Source organism: Hippichthys cyanospilos, chromosome 1 (assembly GCF_059441005.1).
Source record: "Hippichthys cyanospilos isolate Australia breed blue-spotted pipefish chromosome 1, RoL_Hcya_1.0, whole genome shotgun sequence".
Taxonomy (NCBI): Eukaryota; Metazoa; Chordata; class Actinopteri; order Syngnathiformes; family Syngnathidae; genus Hippichthys; species Hippichthys cyanospilos.
The window spans coordinates 31,077,431-31,101,164 of NC_142369.1; the positions used below are offsets into that span (position 1 = coordinate 31,077,431).

The 23,734-nt window shown below is 39.7% G+C and overlaps 1 protein-coding gene across 2 annotated transcripts in view; it reads left to right on the forward strand.

Moving 5' to 3' along the window:
- The window catches only part of txnrd2.2 (thioredoxin reductase 2, tandem duplicate 2), a 28,663-nt gene extending 8,395 nt beyond the window's left edge, over positions 1 to 20,268 (forward strand). Inside the window, exons 9-18 of one of the 2 annotated variants that reach the window (XR_015868061.1) lie at positions 4,187 to 4,206; positions 4,508 to 4,599; positions 4,683 to 4,857; positions 10,918 to 11,054; positions 12,558 to 12,653; positions 12,975 to 13,067; positions 17,448 to 17,519; positions 17,975 to 18,072; positions 18,156 to 19,760; positions 19,901 to 20,268. Coding sequence is in view for 1 of the 2 variants with exons in the window: in XM_088435826.1 (XP_088291952.1) it covers positions 4,187 to 4,206; positions 4,508 to 4,599; positions 4,683 to 4,857; positions 10,918 to 11,054; positions 12,558 to 12,653; positions 12,975 to 13,067; positions 17,448 to 17,519; positions 17,975 to 18,072; positions 18,156 to 18,285 (913 nt within the window). In the remaining variant the exon portion in view is untranslated. Of the gene's footprint in view, positions 1 to 4,186; positions 4,207 to 4,507; positions 4,600 to 4,682; positions 4,858 to 10,917; positions 11,055 to 12,557; positions 12,654 to 12,974; positions 13,068 to 17,447; positions 17,520 to 17,974; positions 18,073 to 18,155 lie in introns of both variants that reach the window. The other variant, XM_088435826.1, reaches the window with a different exon arrangement.
- The last annotated feature ends 3,466 nt before the right edge of the window (positions 20,269 to 23,734 follow it).

Sequence of the window (23,734 nt, forward strand, 5' to 3'; positions counted from 1 at the left end):
TGCATTATGGGCTGCCAAATAAAGAAAACTAGAATTTTGCCTGCAAGGAAAGGAAGTTATGCCAGTTTTTACATCAAGCCCATGTTTGCCAGCCCACTAAGAGAGGGTCCTCAGTCAGTGTGTCAACCCTTGTTAAACAAACATCACCAAGAAGAGGAAAAAAAGGCCTCTTAGACTGTCATACATACACTCTGCAATGCCTTCATCATCTGCCTCCCCAATAATGTCATCGTCGTCAGCAGCCTTATCTGAACTTGTAATCTGCCAAGATATTTCTCAGGAACATTGAATCAAAAATGAAATTGGAGAACTACATGTTGACAAGTCTCAAACCGTCTGGTAGAATCTCACTGTCTCTACTGTAAAATAGGGGAGGCTCTCTTACAGGGTGTTCGAGGCTGCTTTTCGACATATGACACATGTAAATGCCGTGAAAGTGAAAATACTTTAAAGATCTCGGTGAGAGAGCAGGTGTCTGGGTCTCTGAGACGGAATCTTCTATTTCTTGGGTTGAATTCATTGGAGTTGTTAAATAGCTCCTGGGTTACAGGAGTGGATGAGATTTGCCCACATGTTGTTAAGGCTCTGGATGTCGTGGGTCTCTATGCAGTCTTACGTGCTTTGGGGGTATAGTTTAATGGATCTCTTTGCGCAGGCTGTATGACCAATCTTAAGAGTTGGGTCACCATCAGCGACAATAAAACAAATTGGTTTCCATTGTGAATTGGACTTTGCTAAGGCTGCCCTTTGTCACTATTTTCTTCATAAGATTTGTTGACAGAATTTCTCGACACAGCAAAGGAGTTGGGGGGGTATGAGAGTACACCTGCTTTTACACATGATGGGTTTCTTTTGGCTTTATCAAGATTTTTTCTGAATGCTCACTGGAGAGGTCAGACTTTTATTGATTAGTTTTCATTAAATATTTATTTCTTTTGTCAGATTTAAGTAGTATCTGCAACCACTCCTTTTATTGAAACGAGTACTACCAATTTTACCCACATCAAAATGTTCCTAGATTTTAACACTTGAAAACAATATTGAACTGATTAATGATCACCTGTTGTATACAAGGCCACTCCTTGTTCACATGCCACATCCCACTGTCACATATTGCTGTCATCAGTGACAAACTTCTTTTCTCTCTTCCTGTAAGCTTGTCTTCACCTTCGCAATTCAGATTGCGGCAAGTATTCTGACTTATACCGAACAAGCCCTTTAATCCAACAATTTAGCTCCTGTCATCACCTGGTTAATTGGTCTAGCTCAGATGTTTCCTCTTGGCAAAGCGCGCAGACAGTGACTAGTGGTTGTAGTGTACCTGAATCCTGCTGATTGTTTGCGTCATAGTGACAGACATCATCAAGTACAATTTGATGCAGAATTTTTTGGACAACGACGCAGTTTTCTATGATTTTTGCTTTTCAGCAAACCTTCACTGACTAAAATAAAACAACATTGAAGAGTTGACAGGAAATTCAACTATATTATGTACATTACCAATATTTGCAGTCAGGTTTGTTGACAAATAGTTATATGCAATGATATATGATGCTTTTTAATAGACTCACTTTTAGTACTTGAATGAAACTACTTGAATTTTTACACAGTAACAGATCCCTAGACTGCTTTTGTCCCTTGAGATACATTGAAAGACTTACACTGTAGTGACCTTCAGTTCATTTGGTTCAGTTTTGTCCTCAGTATGTCAAAACTATATACTATCGGGTACTGATCAGGTGGCTACTGATGATAATGCCCTATAATTGAAAAATCCTAAATTGCTTTTCCTGGTTTGTTTGGGTCATTTATCTCTTCATAATGATAAATATTCTACATGAGGCACTTGCTGGTGCCTATCCCAAGCTGACTTGGGGCAGCAGGCGGTGGACACCCTGAACTGGTTGCCAGCCAATTGCAGGGCACACAGAGACAAACAACCATCCAGCACAACTAAGGACATTTTAGAATGTCCATTACACCTGCCATGCATGTTTTTGAAGTGTGGAAGGTTCAACGTGAGTCCTTTAGATGGCGATCTTATGAAAACATTGGCTCACTCGTCTATTAAGTTATACAGGCCGCTCACATATCCATCTGCGCTTGCACAGAAGCCCGCAACTGTTGAAGCGAATGGCTTAGCGCCTCCAGGAGCATGCAGATTACATACAGTACAGCCTAGTGACACAAGTTAGCTGAATTCTAATTGGCTAAAACTCCAACTTAAAACTACAACACTAGAAGGAACGTTACCAAATGGATATGACACGAAAAGAACACAATATGGAGAATAATTTTATAAATTAAAAAAATATGTAATGTATATTGTTAGCAAAAATGAATTTAAAAAGGAATTGACTTTCATTATAGTTATTATAATTATTATAGTTTATTATAGTTATCATAATGATGTCAGGTTATGTTAAGCCAGCAGAGAAGGCCTCGCTGGCCCTGACGGTCCACCATTACAGGCGATAACAGCTTTATTTTCTTCCAGAAGGATATAGTGCCACACACGCTACTAAGAGGATGTTGTTTTGCTGCAGAATTGTTATGTGTGCAAGTGAGGTCATACAGGTGCTTTCTGGAGGCAGTGATAATGTGGGGTGGGAGTCCAGGTGAGTGATTTGTGCCTAATGGGCCTTGGAGCACATTACACACCTGAGTGACATATCTTGCCTTGCCCTGAAGCCTGCAAGGGGGAAAACACAAAGTGCATGGCGGGTAGACTGTTAATGTGTTATGAAATTTTATCTAGACACCAGAGGAGTACACTAGCAACTTTGCTTTCATTTATTGATTTTTGGTCCAGACTTGATAATACCTTTCATGCTCTGTAAATGCACATTAAATGGTGGCCAAGTACTACAGAAAAATCGACAGGCAAGGTGAGAAATCAACACTCTAACATGGTTAAAATCTCCAAAAAGTTGAACTCCAATGATATAAGGCCCCATTAACGAAATGTTTACATGCTTAATGTGCCACTAACATTGTGTGATAAGTGCACCAAGGCATTTAAGAGATACAGGGACACAATATATTGGGCTTTTACCGGTTAATCTTAGCATGGACAAGGCTTGTTGTTGTTGCAAAGGATTTGCTGCAGGCACTCTGAACTGTCAAGTGCATGTAGTCCTGAGGAAGGAGCGCTGGTACAAACAAGTGAGAGCAGGGCCCCCTGTTTGCAGGTGATGGGCCTCACTCAGCAGACTTGTATGTGAACTTGAGCTCTGAACATGGCACTCTTCATCCACAGGGATTACTTTAAATGGTAGCAATTAGGCTTCCTAACTGCAATGGATCTTAGGGATGGATTAGATGTGTTATTGGACCACACACTAACTAACTAACTGCATTTAAACCATACACCTGCACAATCCAGTCCAGTGCTAACATTGGAGGGGTAAGGGGAGACTGCTTTGACCGTTAAGTAAAACAAATCGTAAATGGCCTTGTCTACATGTAACCGTCTTATTTAAATCCACATAGTCTCCCCTCACCGTCGATGATTTTTTTTATTTAAAGAAAAATCCAGCACAGTACGGTTTCATTCACTTACAAGCATGCCAAGTCGCTAGGCGGCAGGAGTGACGCCAAATTCTGTCCAATCAGAAAGAACTTTCGCCTCTGACGTCAATGCTATATGCGTCTTTGGTGGGAAACAGAATAACGCAATGATGCAAATATCCATTCAAGATGGTTGGACACAACCACGGACCTGGAGGCTTGGGCGAGGTTTTGAAACATTCGGTTTTGATTGAAAAAAAAAAAGCCCGGCTGCGTATAACAAATAGGGCAAAACAGAGGCATTTACTGCCTGTTTGCAAGAACCTCGGCTATGGGTAGACAAGGCCTAAGAGTCACCATCCAAAGGTGTGTCTTGTGTGGGCAGAATCTTCATATACTGCCACAAAACAAACAGCAGCACACCTCATCACCTCTTATAAATAGTGTTTAGCGACCTTGTTATTCTGATTTCTCTTATTTGCCTGCTAAAATAAACCAGGAGAAGGATAAGAATTTCTGACTTTAAAAAATGAGCGTATCGAAATAAACAATGAATAAGCCACAGTCCAGTTGTAATCAAAGTTTATCTTCATCCTCAATTGACTTTCATACACACCATGTGAACCTAAAATGTTATCATAATTATGCTAAATAGTACTTTATTTGTGTTTTGCAGGCTTGTTGTTGGAGCAAGCTGTATCCTTTTCACCTAACCAATGTAATGTAGCGATTGCTTTTAATGTCAGTCAGTGTGCCTTATGGAAGAGAGCCTTTCAGTATATTATACAATGTAAAACGCAAACTTCCCATATGTGAAACTAATGGGTGTGAAACAAAATAACAGTGTTCCAAACACACTGGACCACTGAGTGCTCTTTAGTTTGCTACAATTTTTTTTTTAGCTTGCCACTTTTTAAAAAGAATCGATACTGTGTGACTTGGCCTCACTTCTTGTTTAAGACCAATGAAAAACTCAATGCCCTAACTTACTGCTTAGATGTAGCCCTGGAATGTGCAGGCTTTCTTACAGGCATCGGCTTAGACACAACGGTGATGATTCGCAGCGTTGCCCTCCGAAATTTTGATCAGGTATTGTTCTCTGCTAAACAGACTAGAGTCTTGATGGAAATTCATTTGTTTTCATGATCGTATCCTTTTTTATGCTTTAATAGCAAATGGCAGGATTAGTGACCGATTACATGAAGTCCTATGGAACCAAATTTGCCATGAGGTGTGTTCCTAAGAGAGTGGACAGACTTCCATCAGGAGCTCTGAAAGTGACCTGGGATGATGCCCTGACAGGCAACCAACACAGTGACACCTACGACACTGTATTATGGGCAGTCGGTGAGTGTGTTATTGTTAAAGCTCATACCGTCTTTGATAGCCAACAGTCAAACAGCACTTTGATGGATTTTTGCTCACATAGTTATTCCACAAAGTGGTGGACCTCACCCCATTCTTGCTTGCAAACCACTGAGCCTTTTGAGAATGCTCTTTTTACCCCACCAATGACACTCACCTGTTTCTATTTAAACTATTCACCTGTGGAATATGGTCTTTTTAAGCAGTCCTCAGCTTTCCCAGTCTTTCCACCTGTACCAGTTTTTGCAAATGTGTTGCAGGCACCAAATTCAAAATGACAGAATATAACAATTCAGAATAATTCATCGGTTTGATCATTAAATATTTTGTCTTTGTCGTGTATTCAACTGCATATGCTACATGTATGGGTAGGTTAGCAAGTCACTTCTCTGTTTTATTTATATTTTGCACGATGTCCCAACTTCATTGGAATTGGGGTTTGTACAACTGCACTACATCATTCTGAGCGCTGTAGCTAATTTTAGTTATGATTTAATTGCTTGAGATGATGACAATGCAGTCTTTACCATAACAAACAAAATGTTCAATAGTAATAACACCTCAATGTGTTTGGAAACACACAGGATAAAACATGTTTTGTGCCGTTATTTGACCTCCACCTAATTGTTTTTCAGCAGCAAAGAATAACACAAATAATACAAATAGAATAAAATAACACTACCTGAAAAAAGAGAGGACCGGTTTCCCTGCCCTTTCCCAACTTCAGTACAGTATATGATCCAAAGTCATTGTCACCAACTGAGTGCAGTGTCAGCAAATGACAGTGGAATCAGAGCTGAAAACAAAGTAATAAAGTCTGAGTGATGGAATAAGCAGGGGAAGCATTAATCACCATGCAATGGCTCACTAGCTGTCTGGTAGGAAAGGGGCCGAACCAGGCAGGATGCACCAAGGCACAGGGTCACTCTATTCCCCTCTTTGTTCTCCGACTCCGGGTCATCCTGTCTGTGCCAAGCCAGCGGAAACCCAACCGCATCTCTCTGCCATCCCTACTTATTTGCCATTTTACTTTGCATGTATTTTATCATCTACCAGTCCACATACAGTGTGCTACCCTACCAGTCTAAAGATTAACAATGGCCACCGATGATCCCAGGGCCACTGCCACCACGTTAATGGTTTGGAAAGCCTTTAAATCATCCAAATATTTCATGAGCAGGCTTTTGAAGTTGTGTTTTTATCATTTCATGAGTTTGTCTTTATGTTTGTGATGAGAGAGTGCTTTGCACACATGCGTGTGACAGTATCAAGGATGTACGTGACCCTGCCACCACAATGACGTTTGCCGTTTCCTCTTGTGGCCGAATTCCCACATCATTTCAGTGATCCTGTTGGACTGAGCAATATTTGCATTGAATTCTGGACACAGTGTGTATTGTCACATGCGTGAGATGCACTGACCTTTAAATTTCCGTCCCGCTTTTGACATGTTTAAGCACAGCCAAGGTCTAGGCTTCTTATAGCCAAATAAAATGTCAAGCAGACAAGCTAAGTGTCCCAAAGTGCATTAAGATTCTTATGTTTTTTTGGCACTGATATGCTGTTGTTCAATGACCATAAATAAACCATACACGCACACAAAATATATGAGCATGTTCCACTATTGCGTCACTCAACTACCATGAAGCCTCAACAGTCCATCGCCCCTGAAGTTGTATGAATATGAATTTGCCCTAGAAAGATGTGCCTCGTCAGTGATTTCCAACATTTTGCAATAGCTGTTAGCTAGCTCTTGTAAGCTGTTAAAACTATAACCGCGAAATGAACTCCACAGTCGCTTGCTTAGAAAAGCCAGGTATGCCAATATGTTTGATTTTAATGAAAGGTCAACTGCTAGATTCATGCTTTTGTTCACCACTCTGATTTAGTGAGAAAACAGAGCACGACTTCAGCCCTTTGATCCCTGCATGCAGGACTTATGAGAATGAGGCCACTTCCGTTTACTGTGACCTTACACTATAGAGGCCAGGCAGGGTTCGAGCCTCTGTGGGGTTATTAAAGGGGTCTGAGAGACTGTATCACCGCTGACATCCTTCTAGCCAGCCATGCATCCCTCCACCTTTCCCCAGTTCCTTCCTGCAGAAATGGCCGCTCCCCTGTCCAGGTGCAATACACCAGGAAACAGAACATTTCCACTTCCTGTGGACAAGCAGACAGTGGGCATCGCTTTTCCGTCTCAGTGCACACCACAGTGCTCCGGAATATAATTACACGTACAACCTTATGTTGTACAAGACATCTGAAGTTGGAACGCTTTAATCATGTTATTTTGTAAAAAATTAAAACATATTTGTAGTTGATCTTTCAAAAATTTGATTACTGCAAAAATCATCATTTTTGTGTTTCAAAAGCTGAATATTCAATATTTCTCAAAGTTATCATACAGATCCATTGTGATTTAATTGATACCCAGGAAATAGCATCCTATAATATTGAACTATCCTGTGTAGTTAATGTGTACCTTCTGAGTTGTCTATTGTGCTTGACCCAAGTTCTGCCAAGAGAGTAACTTGTTCTGATAATAAGTAGTCTTTTCTTAACTTTATTGCTCGCTCATGTTGGTGCTTGAACAATGGCTTTTCTCTACTTTAAATTGGAAAAAAAAAGTTCACTGTCATTTTTGGATGAAACGTAAACAAACACTTAATGGTGTTTTAATCATTTGCAGTCCATTAACTTGCCGGTCACTAAGGTCTTAATTGAGCTGAATCTTAAAATCTTTTTTGGCCTCAACTTTTAAATTTGTTTTCAGCATCCTGTGTAATCTGCTCCCCCCCAGGAAAAAAAACTCTACTTCCCATTCGTCTTTGTTCATTTAATTGATCAGATAAGTGCCCGTTTTTTATTTTACTCATGAATGTTTGTTGTTGCTAATTAGCCTAGCCATCTGGAAGCTTCCTCAGAATGTCACAACAGGCATTGTGTTTGTGTGCGAGTGTGTGCCTGTGTCTGCTCGGGCATGTACTCCAACCAAGTGCCTTATCAATGTTGTGTCCTTGGCATACAATGAGCTCACTCTTACATGGCGCTACAGATAGGAAGTCCCAATATAGAAGGTAATAGTCCTTACTTTGATTACCTTGCTTTGAATTTTGGAAATATATGTGTAAATATATGTTTTCCTAATTGAATCAAAAAGCGGTGCTGTCTGTGACTATAGTTAGAGGAGTGTGAAAACTTGGAAACTACATATTTGGAGGAAAATGCCTTGCTGTTTTCATTCTCATCTCGCTTTCTTTTTTTTCCACTTCAACCACCCATGTTGTCGAGTAGACAGGTCCCTGTTGTCCCTCGGTCTGGGGGAGAACGTTGTTTTTTGGCTCCAACCAGGAAAAGGATCTCGGGGGTTTGTTATTTTTGCGTTTCGATAGCATCTACATGTGTACCTCAGTCCTAGGTGTTTATTATGCTGCCTCGACTAGTTTTGAGGAACGACACTCAGAATGAGGGAGGGGATTATGTGGTCAATTCTTCATCACCATGGAGATTCGTTGTTGACAGCATCAGTCGGCTGTACCCTAAGAAGCGTCACGCGCCACATCCTTGATATGTCAATTATGCTGTATTTATCAGTCCTTTTGCTTTCATTTAAGTTTACATTTTGTAGTGTTTTCTTCATTTATTCCAAGAACCAAAAAGAAGAAGAATGCAGACCTAATTATAAATATTAGATGTCTTATAATTTAGCCTGTAAATAATGCCCTTTGAGAACATATGTTTATACACTTTTATTTAAATTTATTTTACCAGGTTAATCGTGCTATGCGAGTCTGGAAATTTATGAAAACAATTGTAGTCATTTTCCAGGTATTAAAGAGTATGGAAAATGAAAAATAGTAAGAGAACAAACTATCTCGGAAAACATTCCACCTCCATTACTTGATTGACAGTGTTTGTGTGTTTGAGCACATGTGAAGAATAATTTTTCAATGGTTCTCACTCTGGCACTTGAGGAATTCTTGTCATTTATTTTACTTTAGTGTGGGTGCCTTTTTTAGTTTATTATCTATAATTTCTTATTTATTTTATTTATGGGTTGTATGATGGCAGACTGGTTAGCATGTCCGCCTAACAGTGCTGAGGTCAAGGGTTCGCCTCTGGCTCTGGCCCGCCTGTGTGGAGTTTGCACGTTCTCCCTGTGCCTGAGTGTTTGTTCTCTGGGCTCTCCGGTTTCCTTCCATGTTCCAAAAACATGCATGGTAAGGTGTATTGAACACTCCAAATCACCTTTAGTTGTGTGCGTGGTTGTTTGTCTCTTTGTGCCCTGTGATGGGCTGGCAACCAGTTCTACTGGCCCAAGACAATCTGAGATGAGCTCCAGCACGCCAGGGTTCCTCATGAAGAGAAGCGGTTATGATAATGCTTATATGGATTTTATTTGTTGTTCTTACTTTTGCATTATTTAATTCTATAATTTTTTTAAAGTTTTTTTGGGTCACCCACTGGCATCTGTTGTCAGTAAACGTATATTTCTTTATTTGTACTCCAAAACTGCTGAAGGAATTTTGATGAAACTGAATGTTCACTACCTATACCTTACCAAGTGTTATTTTTTTGGGGGGGATCATTTTCAGTTACAAAATAGCCGCCACACTCTGGTGACTGTCTCGGGCTGGGCCTATGGGTCTCTTGTGCTGTCTTAAGGGTTAGTTTTCTATCCAAGGTTATGACCATATTATGTACAAGAGTGTGATATTTTTTTATGCAGCTCAGCATAGAGTTTTTAACATATATTTGACATGCCCCTGCCACACTTATAATTTGGTCACAGAAAGTAGACTGTGCTTTTCGAAAAACGGCCGCATCTTAAATTGCATGCCGCTGCAAGTCTAGTTGAACGTGTTTGTGCATCTGGCTGGGTTTTCCGGTAAACGTGGTGGGACTTGCTCCTCGGCACAACTGCTAATTTGTTTCCCAAAGTTGACTAGATTTTAGACTACCTAAAAGGTGGTCTATTTTGGTGTTGTAGATGTGATTTTGGTGGATTACACAGTGGCACAGCTAAACATAATCTGTGGTGGCATCTATTTCATTCATAAATGTGACAATAGCATCTGGAAGTCCATCTGCATTATATACAAATGTCACTGAAATAATTATAATCATGATCTTTTAAAACAATATTTTAATAGCACCCATGCATGTTTTAGGAAGATGAGAGGTTCGGGGGTGGTCTTCAATGCAATCACAAGTCTCTTGCACGGTCATCATCCACAAAGGGATACAGCTGTGTGATTGTGCGACATTGTCAACACGGACCAGCGAGTCCATTTCCGCTCGCTCAACATCAAACTGGGATTCCTAATGTGAATGATGGATAGGCCCGCATTGGCCGGGACGCGGCTGGTTCCGTCTTTCCATGGCATACGGCGCCCCCAATGCAGCGCTACACCTAATTCAACCGTGCACAAAGTCTAGCAAATTATCAAAAGAGAGTAAAGAGCACATTTACACTGCACACTGCACCGGATTTGTGACTGAGCATGAGAATTGGTCCCTTGGATTCAAGAGGTTTTTGCTTTTCTGGATTTGGTGTAAACAAAAATGTAAGTATGTTAAGGTGCTTAGGGTAAAAACAACCAAAAATGCCTGAATGCAATTTAGGTATCAGGGAGATTTAAAAAAAATAAAATAAATAAACACAATGAACTACACATAAGAGTGTGTGTGTTTGGTTACAGTTTTACAATCAGACAGCTGCAGGTTGTATTTATGATAATCTAATATATTTAATCAGGTGTAGCATATTTCTCCGAAAGAGAAAAAATAAAGCAGAGAAGACGGGAAAGTAGGGTATGAAAAAGTATGGAATTTTGCAATTCCTAATGTAGTAAGCCTGTATTTAAACCACCTCTAAATTTGATGTTTTTCCTTTGAAGACACATAAAGGGAGTATGTGAGGTGACATGTTTTGGCGTCATGCAAAACTGAAATGATGTTTCCCTTAAAGCAGAAATGTCAGGAGTGGTCCTTGATAACTATGCACACTTTCTAATGAAAGTGTCTTTGTGTTTCCTGCAGGTAGAGCTCCAGAAACGAAAGCTCTGGGTCTTAACAAGATTGGTGTACAGCTCAACAAGGAGACTGGGAAAATAATTGTAGGGGCAGATGAATCGACCTCTGTGCCAAACATTTATTCTTTTGGGGACATAGCCCAGGTATGCATCACTACCAAATCCTCATGCTATCACACTTGAACAACTTTTTGTTTAACTATTCTTATTTGTCCTGATCCTATTTGGTGGCCGACATTAACGCCCATTTTCCAAACCATACACATATACTGTAGATAAGCAAATATTCACATTGACATTAACAGCTATTGGCAAGCTTGAGACTTCAATTACTGGAAGAAAAAGGGGCACTCAAAGGAATGTAGGTGCACCGAGCAAACGCCACAAAGGAAGATCCAAGCTGAGATTCCAACCGAAAACCTTCGACAGTGAGCCAAATACCCAACGGCGATCATAGTTACTCCTATGTGTTTTGGGTGATTGATTTAATCAATATTTCCACTACAATGCAAAGCATTATGACAAAGACATGTCATATAAGATCTTTTTTTTTTTTTTTTACAATTGTAGCCACGTTTTGACAGTGCCTCAATTGTGAGTTTCTGAAAAATACAGTGTTAAATGCCTGTCTGTATTTATTGAACTCATATATTTTGAAAAAAATTATAGGTATGCAAAATTAATGAATCCAAATGTCAGGCCATCTTCAAAAATGAGTTTTTTTTATTATTTACAAAGATAAGGTATAATTTAAAAATTTCATAACCTGTTTAGTTTCAATTATACATATAGATTCACTTTGAAGCTGAAAGCAGAAAAGCTAGGGAAATAATTAATGTTCCAAATGAAATCATATAGAAATGTTGCCAATTGAGATTGTGTAAATGTGTGTGTATTCTCTCCAACCTATGATTTGTCAGCATGGTCCTCTTTAAGCATATTAACAGTGCCTCTGCACTGTATTCAAGCTAGACCATGTAAATACTGGTTAAGTTGTAGCTGCTGTAAAGTCGGTGTGGCCTTATTTTTATTTTTTTTTCTCCACACAAACAGCTGTGTGCTTCCTTCCTGTCTCCCAGGACTCATGATGACATGCACACACACTCATAGTCTCCTTTGACGGACAGCTTGCTTTGATGAATAGTGCTTCACGCCAATCTTTCTGTCATCTTGTCAACGCAGCAGGAGGCTTGTTTTTTTTTTCCCCCCCTCTGAAGCAGAAGGTTTGATATCTTGCTCAAGTTGTCCACTGCATTTCTTGTTTTTGTTTCTTCACATTGCCAAATGAAGTGCCAAGAAATGCATTAAAATGACGAAAGCTATCTAGTGTGTAAACAGTTGCACATCAGAGAGTGTGCCACATCCACATTTGAAGAGGTGCAGATGATGTTTATGACAACAGGATGTGTTGTGGAAATTTAACAGGTCTAAGTCATGCCTTTAAAATTGCCCCGCAGCCCGACTATTTCCTGTTCTGCTCAGATGTGTGTCTGTGTGTATCTATGTCTGTATTTTTATTTGCTTTGGCTCGCCGTCAGAACAATATGCTATTAACTTTGTAGAAGAGAAATTTCTCTCTTTGTTAGACAATTTACAATGGCAGCTTTACAGGTACATTGAAGTGACTGAGGGAGGCTTCTGTTTCAGGGGCGTCCTGAATTGACACCTACGGCTATTAAAGCAGGAAAACTCCTTGCTCGCAGAATCGCTGGCCGCAGCACGGAACACATGAACTATGACAATGTGAGAGAAAAAAATACACTACAACTTTGTCACCTTTTCTTCACTTAAGACTTAAGTATGGCATGATATCCAGCACAACTGTGATATTAAAAAGTCTGTCTTGACAAGGTAATTTTTGCTTTAATCACGTTTACAGTAGTTGTGGTGGTTGATTTTTTTTTTTTTTTTTTTTTCCCCCCCAGTGAACTCTAACTGCATTGCATTATATGGCAAGGTCTAGATTGTCCTTGTCTTGGTAGAAAGACAGTGAATAAGCTCAGAAAATAAATTGACTTTCCTTTTATTGTGTGAGCTCCTCAATCTTACTTATGTGCTTTGTAGGTGCCAACCACAGTATTCACCCCACTTGAATACGGCTGTGTGGGCCTATCTGAGGAGGAGGCTGAAATCCGGCATGGCAAAGACAACATAGAGGTATGAACAAAATGGCATAATTTATGTCGAAAAGTTTAGGAATCCTACAATATTTATTTATTTACAATATTTGTTAATATTTTATATTTATTTACTTTCAAAATTCTCCGATATTTATTTGAATTATTGCAGCAAGTTAAGCAGTTCAAGTCAAGTGAATAACTTTATTATATAATTATATAATTGTACAAGGTCACATAAGTGGTGAAGCTACAGGTTAAAAAAAAACATGTTGGATTGAAACAAACAAAAAAACTCACTTCAGAATGAAATAAAAAGGCCGCATCTGCAGTCTTTAACCCTATCAAGTTGATATGTGAAGACCTGGACAAGAGTGTAAAAGGCATCCCCCTACAAATATCACTTATTTGTGGGAACCTCTGCAATAGCTTTATTATTATTATTATATTTATATTATATTATATTTATATTATATTTCATTATTTCCATCTGGACAAGCAAACTTTGGCAGATGATGGCTCAGGACAAGTAACGTAAGCTTTGCATGATCTTCAAGTTGTTTTGGTTGTTGTGGCCAAATCAACATTTTTGCCTAGTTTCATACATTGAGAGGTCAAACTTCTTCAGTTTTTAAAGGCTTAAAATCTCGGACGGTGTCTTAACTTCTATTTTAATTGCCTGAATGCCTGAAGTTCCTGAAAGTTTGAGGTTAATATCTTTTTCCTAGTCAGAGTCACATATTGTGAAGAATGAAATATATTAAAAGCATTTGTTAATACATATGAACCCATATTTACAATAGAAATGTTCGTCCATCTGATTAGGAATTGCCTCTTCCGATCTAGCAACCCAGTAGCACTGATGGCTAATTTAAATGCCCGCAGCATTAGTAAATTGCTATTGATGGAGTAGTTTTTTTGTTTGTTTTTTTTTTTTTTACGGCTTTTCTGCGGTAAGCAAAGATAATCTATGCACAGCTATGAGAGACTAGTTTGTATTTATTTTAAATTTGATGTATTTATTTATTTTAGCCAATTTGTTCTGCATATTGCCCATGGTGTCTTCATGTGTTAGCTGTGTTCTTCATGAATCGTGTTATGTGAAGCCTCTGATTCAATGCAAGTCAATATTATATTTACCAGGGCACAGTTGAGGTCTGCTGTGGTTTTGATAACTTGACTGTGGAACAGTGTTTCCCACTCTTTATTAAGTCAATGCACATATTTTGCATTTGAAAAAATGTTAATCATGAACCTTCGTTTATCCAGTGGAAGAGCATTTGATTGTTTTGACTGTTAGTAGATAAATTAACAGGTTTTTTTTTAATTTATAAAATGCATAATTGTTCATCAAAATAATAGATAGTCATGGATCATTTCCGGCAGTAGATATAATTACCTTTCACAGTACACATGTGCCACATTATACATCGAGAATCACTGTTGTATTTGTAGCAAATGTCCTTTGAATTAATTAAAGGAAAGAGTGGGAATCCCCGGGGGTTTTGTGCTTTATGGCAATGTTACTGTCGTGCAATATTTGTGTCACTTGATGATGGTGTGTAACTATGTTCCATGTAGTTTTTTAGAATTGGACATTAATTGTGGTTAGTCAGCTCATTTTATTATTGGCACGTGTGTGTGCTGTCTCTTAAAGTTTAAATGTGATTGCTTATTTTTTTTTAATCACAGCTTCATCATATCACCACGTGTCAGTTGTTTGTTTTGTCATTTCTCTTGAATTTTTTTTCTATTGTGTTTTACAAATTATAGATTTGAAATGATTTATGTTTTGCCTCAGGTTGTTGTGATTTGAATAAGATATATAGAGCCTTAATATCTACCAGATATGGTAATGCATTATTTATGTGGTGATAAGGTACAGCATAGCACATTCTTTTAGTATTCATTTTTTTTTTCATTTACGTTTGGAATCAGATGAGTTTCAATTTGGATTGTTTCACTGATTTATATATTTATTTTCATTTTTATTGTTTGTTATTTTGGATTTATCCATTCGTTTATTACATTTTATTATATTTCATACAGTTGGAGTATTACTATACCATATCCTTTCTCTTCCAGCCAATATCTTTGCTAACGTGGCAAGAAGTGTTTTTTTTTTTCAGTTCCTTTGCTATTTTACAGTTCTCATCTCCAGTTCATGATATCATCATCACGATATTTCAAGCTTTCCACATAGAAATACTGTATGTGCCTAAAAAATAATTTGGCACATTGGTGATATAATTCTATTAAATATGAGTTTTGTAGGACTGATATCTCTGACCAGATTCAAGAGTTTTATTGCTATATGCATAGTAATACCATGAAATTCTTATTTTGTTCACTTCCCCGAGCAGACTACCTTTCCATAATCGAGTAAATAATAAGGTAGGCAATAAAACAGAAAAAAAAACATCAATAGAACAATAAGGGCAGTAATAATGAACCACTAATAAATGAATAGACCTAAATTCTGAGAATATTATGGGGTAGATTGAATGGAAGAAACTGTATACATGAGGAATATAAAGCAAAATATTGTGTATTTAGCAGCTTTCCTTTACTGCGCAGGGTTTGTTAGGTGCATGTGTGTGTGCGGTAACATGACTGGTGATGAGGCAGGATGTGAAACGTCTTGTTTACTGAAGCCGCACCTCAACTTGTGGCTGTCTCGCCCTCTTCATGACGTTGTGTAATAGCGACCAGCAACGAAACATCCAGCCATCCATCCTCTTGACCGTGTGTCCTCACAAGGGTCGTGGAGCGCTATAAACTACCCTAGCAGAATGAATGAAGGAGCAAAAACAGGCATTTTACTGACATTAAAACACAAAAACTGTGTCAAGCCACTGCACTTATTAAGGACGCAAAATCTGTCCTCCTCAACTCAAGAGAACACACACAGAAACAAAATGAAACTAAAAGGTGTGGATAAGGTCGGCATATATTTACTCTTGCATGGGTATTATGAGGGCTTGCTATTGTCATAATCTTCAGAAAACTAAGCAAAGTAGCGCTTAGAAAAACTAAACTTGAATGGTTGTTGTTTTGTTTTTTGAAAAACCTTTTCTTTATTTGCACAATAATACAGAAATGTGCAAATTGTTAAAAATAACCCAGACCCTTGTGGTCTTTAGCCTTTAAATTTAATTTCAGGCCTAGGGAATGTCTACAAACCAATGCCTACCTACAATGTCTACCAACCAGTTGCTGCTTTCCTCTATCGAGATTTAAAACATAAACAAGTGTACGTGTGTGTGTGTGCGCGCGCGCGTGTGTGTGTGTGTTAGAGAGTGGGGCGGGGGTGGTCCTTGCACCTTTAAAAACACATACAGTACAAAAACAACTGTTTTCTGCACTTGTGTACATGAGCAGGTTGCCAGATGCTCACCAACACCTGCACACCATGCTGGATAAATGGTTTAGCCGGTAAGGTGGGGCTGTTGGCAATGAGTGACAGGCGAGCAGGAGGCCTGATTGAGGTGTGTGTGAGGTGACGACAGGCATGCTTAGATCTTAGCTCTTGCTGCACTCGGCCCCGCTACAGCTGCATGCTCCTTGAAACTTGTGTTGGCATGCTCACTCGTTGAATATAACGCATTAAACACACATTGTCAATCACAAGTTTGAAATCTGTCCAACATGATGAGCAACTGGGATTTGATTTCCACTCTTATTTATCTCTTTTTGATGATCAGCAATCTTAACATCCTATTGTAAAGATTATGTTGCCTTTTAATGAATGTGTATTTAGTTCTCGATTTATGCAATATAAATCTTTTATTGTTGCAATACAGCTTTCTTGCTGTACTTTGCAAGTAATGACATAATTTACCCAGTTTGAATTCTTTGATTTGTCTCCCCCTCTTTATTTGTCAATGAAAAAAAACACGAATGAAAAGACGATATTAAAAATAAAAAGCAAATGTCGTGTGACTGTGATGTGCTTAGTAATAACATTATTCCTCTTTCATCCATACGCATTATTTTTTTTATTTTGCACATGCACTGCAGGATTTTATCCGCTATCCTGATTTTGCCCAGAGGTCGTATACTCTGCTCATTGCACAACAATTATTCTCCTGTAGGGTGCAGAAATGGGCTGCAAAATGTCTTCTGTCAGTAGCTGTCAGTATTATTGAAGGCTCTTGACTCCTAGAGGCATTGAACTATATTTAATTAGACCCTTCTTAAGGCTTTATATATTGTTCATAAATAGCTTAATAACAATGTTACAAACCTTTTACATGATTACTCTTTACAAATATATACCTGAAAATTAGTTCATGCTCCCTGTCACCCAGCACCCAGTCTCACAGGGTCTCACTCGCCCCATAAAATTGAACTTACTAGGACGTCATAATCCACAAACACAGCAGATATTTGGTTATTTTGTGTCTTTGTATGTCTGCAGGTTTACCATGCCTTTTACAAGCCTCTGGAATTCACTGTGGCAGAGCGTGATGCCAGCCAGTGTTATTTGAAGGTAAGCTTAAATTGTATCAAATGTTTAGAAAAGGACAATGTTCATCTTAGACAGAATCAGTACTTCAGACAGCTCTAAAGGCATCCCCCAAATTTTCTTTAGCGTAGTATGTTCTATGCGTCTCTACTAGTCTTAACATGGCGTTCTGAGTAATATTGGTGATCATGTGACATTTGCAAGCTGAGCCGTGAATAATTGTTTCCTGAGCCCTGAGCAACCGTGATTTAATTTAACGGCCACCCATGGAAATGGGTAAAAACATAAACGCACTATTAATCATATTACTGTGTTTTAACTAGTGGGGTTGCAGAGAACATTTGACTGTAAAATAAAAATGTTTGGTTTGACCCTCTTTACGAATTTTCTATCCCAATTCAAGTGGCTCCTTGGGAAAAACAAACAAAAACACAATTTTTTTCCGGTACTCTTCAGAGGCTAATTCTCTGCCATCTCAGGTGATATGCAAGCGGCATGGAGAGCAGAAGTTATTGGGTCTGCACTTTACTGGTCCAAATGCAGGAGAAGTCACACAGGGTTTTGCCATGGGCCTTCAGTGAGCTCCTTTCATCCTGCCATTTTTTGGAATATGACACTTGAGGTTAATGAAACCATGAAGTTAACGTCTACCTTTCGTAGGTGTGGCGCCACATATTCGCACCTGTTGGGGACAGTAGGAATTCACCCAACATGCGCTGAGGAGCTAACCAAGGTCAACATCACAAAGCGTTCTGGACTTAATGCCACAGTCACCGGCTGCTGAGGTTAAAGCACGGTCCCCGAACACCGAGCACACAGGCGTGACAAGGGTACGGCTTCATTGGGTCCAAATTGTAATGCTGGTTTAGCCTGCTCTTACTTTTCGATGTCTTGCCAGGCTATAACTATCAGAAGTCAAGTATCTATAACGGGGATGTTATTTGACCTTAAAAAAAAACCCTCAGCACTATTTTGCATTTTTGCTTGTCGAACCAGTATATTCTCATGGAGCCAGTCTCTCTAAATCAGGTTTATATATGCCTCGGCAGCAGAGACATTTTTGAAGGAAAGGCTCATAAATTAGGGTGAACCCCTGTTCTCAGGGTGTCATTGAAATTTTGCAAGAAACACAGAGCAGGTTGTAACATTTTTCTGGAAATATATTCTACAAATATTGTTGTTTCAGTGGCTGTACTTCCTGTCCATTAGTCTTTAAGGTGACACATACCATAACCCCCCTACGCTGCGCCCTCTATGACACTGATGGATGGCCCCTGGGCCTTCGCTGCAGCGACACGGCCCCATTTCCCATGGACAGACACAAACAGTCATTTGGCAATTGGTCAGTCATCCTGGAAAGACTGGACCAGGGAGATGGGTCCAAATATACCTCTGCGTAGCGTACCCAAACTCTTTTAACACAGCATCGAACAATGCCACAGAACCATAAAAATCTGCTGGTTGAGCATACCGGGCATCAATGCAACTCCGCAAGAGCTGTATTACTCAATGTTACCCAAGGGTGGCACTATTGCCTGCTGATTTTCATCGAGTGGAGAAAAGAAGATCAAGTTAAAACTTCAACTCTTGATTGATACATTTGTTTTGTACGCTATAATTCCCTTCATCCCCATAAGTGATACGCTTTTGGTTGCAGAGTAGATTGAATTGATAGGTCTTATCTCGCTTGTATTTACATTGATGCAAGCTTAACGCTCAGTACTCATCACCTTCTGAGATAAGCTCAGTTGTTTATATCAATTGCCATAATAGCAGACAAAAGACTTGGCCAAAGTGGCCAAATGTTTAACCTGCTGACGGAAGTGGACATCCGTAATGCAGCTTATTAGGCAGAAGGCGAGGAGAGCCAAAACTGGGCTGCTCCAGAAATTTGGGGACCAAACTGTGGGGTGCGCGCAGTTTATTTTTAATATGCCCGGTCTGATTAATGATTCCGATGAGCGGACTGACAGCGTGCCTGGCTATGGAAAAAGAGAGAGCAGGCTACCAGGTTTATTTGGACCTGGCCTGGGAGAGCAAGAGCTGGGTTTCAGCTGGGTTGGGGAAAGATGGCGGGCGGGGATTCCTGTGTGCTCTGTTCAGGGCCCAAGTGCTGACTGAAGAACCCTGACCTCCACTCAGCAGGAACAGCTTGACTCTATCACTCCGAGGACAGAGGGCTCACATTCTCTGATGCGAGCGGGTTTTGGGAGAAGGGGCTAATGATGGCCGCGGGACCCAGCAGAGCAACGCGGCACTGAGCCGGTAATTGAGTCTATATTCCTCTGCTTAACAAGGCACTTCAGAGACCCCCAAGTTAGGACAAAAGCAATGGAAGGGAAGTCATTCAGTCTGTCAGCGTGACCGTAAAGTCTGTTTGCTTTTTACCATCCGTTTCCCTTCAGCTGCCCATGTGCCGCCGTGTCCGCGCGAGCTGTAGACCACTGTGCTGATGCGCCACATGTCTACCGTCAAAATATCTTCCGTTAACAACAATTTCAAATCGGAGGAGCGCTGAACATTGCTCTGTCTCATTCCAACGCACGACTGAGCCCCCTGTGAGGAGCACGGGGCGGGGGTCGGGGTTCAACTTTCAGGTAACCAGCTAATGATGACCTGCACTAAAACTCAAGATGGGGAGTGCGGGGCTGATGTCTCCTGGCTGCCGACTTTAAAGTTAAAAGAGAAATATAATTTGCTTTGTTAAAAGTAATGTGTATGTAAAAGTCGCTGCGCTGCATAGTGTCCTTATTAAATTTGTCATTTCCACAGATTTGTTGTGTGTGTGTCCATGAATATACGTACAACATTCTTTTGTCTGCCTTTTTGTATAATTATCACATACTGTACTGTGAATATATACAAGTAGATATCAGCTCAATGATGACTGTACATGTAAAGCATGTGGAAAAATAATAATCTTGTATACTTTGTCCGAGAAATATTTCCCAAAATGTTCTGTCAATAGACAAACTAAAATAGGACCCTTTATGCATTGAAATCAAAAGTATTTCACAAGTTTATAACTCAACAAGATTCATATGTTGACCCACAGGTCCATAGAAATTGAGAGCCTGATGGTTCTCAATCATTGCATGAATAACAGAAAGAAAAATACAATTTATATGATGTTGTTCTCTGTGAAAATAATTTTGAGCACTTTAAAGTTCTAGTGTTTGTAGGCCATAGTTATCGTATGGGCTTGCCCAAGGGTCAATCAAAATATGATAAAATGGCTGATGCATGCTGTACTGTTGAATTATGAGACTTCCAGGAAAGGGTTTTTGAAAATTAGTTCCCCTCATTATTCCCAGGAAAAGCATAATTCGACGTTCCTACACTTTAATGAGAAATTGCTCATCTAAAAGAAATAAATACCCCAAAATGTGTTATTTGGCAGTTGTCGCTTCATGGAGCAGTGCGTGATTTGACATTTGTTTTACGTGGGAGATCAAGTCTAAAATATTCTTTACAATAACATGTTCTATGCCACCTCACCAGTCTAAACACTATTCTCATTCATAATGCGCTTATAGGAAATTACTTGAGCAGAAAAATCTGTCCGTTCTCATTCAATTCGACCACTGCGTCACGTGTTGTCAACTGGAAATTTTGTCACAGTTGGTCAGGGCTCAGGTACAATAACAAGCACGGCTAAGCTTGCTAATGTCACATTGACAAACTCAGAAAAAAGTGAGCTGTGACCGGTTCTTACCTGAGCCCCAAGAAGCCGTGATATAATTATCATTGGACAGCATGTGGCAAAATGGCCCCCGCGAGAGCTAATTCGTTTATGGATTTTGCTCTTAGCTGTCGCTTGTACCTGTAGCTTGATGATTGCCGCTCATATGCTGTATACGGCAATCGCATCGGACTTGCAAAGTTGCGTGATTAAATCGTCACCTCCATGAATGCAAAACGTGTTCTTTTCTCCGAGGATTAGTACAAGTGATCTTAACACAGATTTGCCTTCATACGAAGCTGTGTCACCAGGGGTGGTCACACTTTGACCCCGGCTCGTCTCTGCTGACAGGTTCCTCTGCTATGCGGCCCTGTCACTCAACCCTGAGCGCCAACAATGGCAGAAATTCCAGTATGTTTGTTTGGTTAAGGATGGCTCTCTGAAACCCCTGAACCTCTTCGGGATCCGCAGCAAGTCTCCGTCAGCCAGTGTCAGTCCAAATCCAGACAGCAGGAGTAAAGTTCACCCCGTGTCTCAAGAACAGGCAAGCCATTTAGCATTCGTATCGCTTCTGTTCCTCGACAATGAACTAAACAGGCTAAATCCACCTTGAAATGCACTTAGTAGAAGATGTCAACATGTCAGTCTCTGATGGGTACTACGTTCCGTCTTAATCCGGCCCATTGAATGCTGACAGTTGTCTGTGAGTCAGACATTCACTAGGCCTTTGTCACCTCAGCTTTTGACTCGTAGCAGCTCCAGTCAAGAGCGCGATCCTCAGACGCGCGTTCAAACACACATGCTGGGTATTAAGCTCCACGACGACGCAAAAGGCCAAGGAGGAGGAGAATGCGATACATACCTTATGTAAACATAGAGGTAAATGACGCAAGGGGTGGAAAGGGCTCAACCGAAGCGAGGATTATCCTTGGGAAATGAGTAGGGGCCAATTGCGTGTGCTCTGTTGTGCTGCCAGTATCTTGAGGCTTGTCAGTCTGAGATCCTTTCAGAAGCAACCGCTGAATAGAAATGGGGCTTTTGGGGTTTCCCGACTCAACAATATCAGCTAAAAAATGTTATTAAAAAATGAAGTGAGAGTTGCTATCCACAGTCTCCTGAGTCCAAGGACGCCTTTTCATTTTGGATATCAGCACTTTTACTCTATGTACAGTTGTACAAATTACTCCCCTTCAAAAAAACTAGCAAGGTCATGTTTGTGTTTGTCTGATCTAAGAGCCGTATATTACAATGCACTACGAAGGCCGCCTCTAGAAAGCTCCTTCGCCCACAAACACTGTCGAAAAAAGGTCAGCTCTTGTCAGTGCAGGGTCCCGTTGGTAGCCCAGTGGAGGTGGTTGAGGGCTTGTGAAATGAGCTTATCTGACCCCTGATAAGAACAGGATCCCCTCAGGAATGGTCTTCTAAATTCAATACACATGGCTGCCACTGTGGCTTTTTTCACACGCCGTGTAGTAGGTGTTTGAAAAGGAGTTTGCTTTCGCACTGTGGTTGGATTGGACCTGTCGAGAAGTTTCCAACACGACGGGACCTTATGGAGAACACCAATGCCTGTGTCCAATAGCCTAAGAAGAGGGTGCCAACATTACCAGGAAATACACTGAAACCTATTAGTGAAGACTGTAGCCACGCATCGTCCATATGCATATAACCATTTTAAATCCAGTAGTCAAATTTGACTTTAACGTACAATGCATTTATTAGTTCTTAAGCAGTCAAGTCACATTCGTTGATATGCAGTCTCAAAGGGCTCCATAAATCCACAACTGCCTCAGTCTTCTTTTTTGAAGTATACATCTTGTAAATACAATATTTACAGTCATTTGCAGTTAATCTAACTGTGCTGTAAAAACCAAACTGCACAGAAAATATTCATTTAATTTTCAATTGCAATGCATTTTTTGCAATTGACTCTAGGAGTGCACCAATATTTATTTTTGACTAGAATGTCGCTAGTTGTGAAAGCAGACAAATTATCATTGTGTTGAATCAAGATGAAACATTTGCAAACTTATTTTGGAAAATAATGATACACATTTTGCGGATTTTCTAACATTGCAGATGAAACCAGCAAACAAATCATAAATAAAAAAAGAAAATTACATTGCCAAATTGCAAAAAAAAACATGTAATGGTAAGTAAAACAGCAAATTTTAATTCAATTGATTGATTCTCAGACAATAATTGACACTGATAAATTAAGATAATCATTAGTTGCAGCCCTGATTTGTGTTATATTTCAGTGTTTTACTCATGTTCAAACTGAATCATGGTACATACACTAGACTTCAGTACAATAATGAATACACTTTCTGTTTTTAAAAGAAGTTCAGCGAGTGAAGAGCAAAGTTGGCCATAATGCTAAGTTTATTTTACAGGTGGTACTTGTTGAAGAAAGCTCGACAACTACTGAGAGAGAGAGATTTTGTCTAGCCTTTTTTTTTTTTTTATCAACAAGGCAATTGAAAGGTGAAATTTTATGTCGCGACAAATTTTAAAATAAAAAATTGCACGTCAGTACTCTTGTAGAATTTGTCGG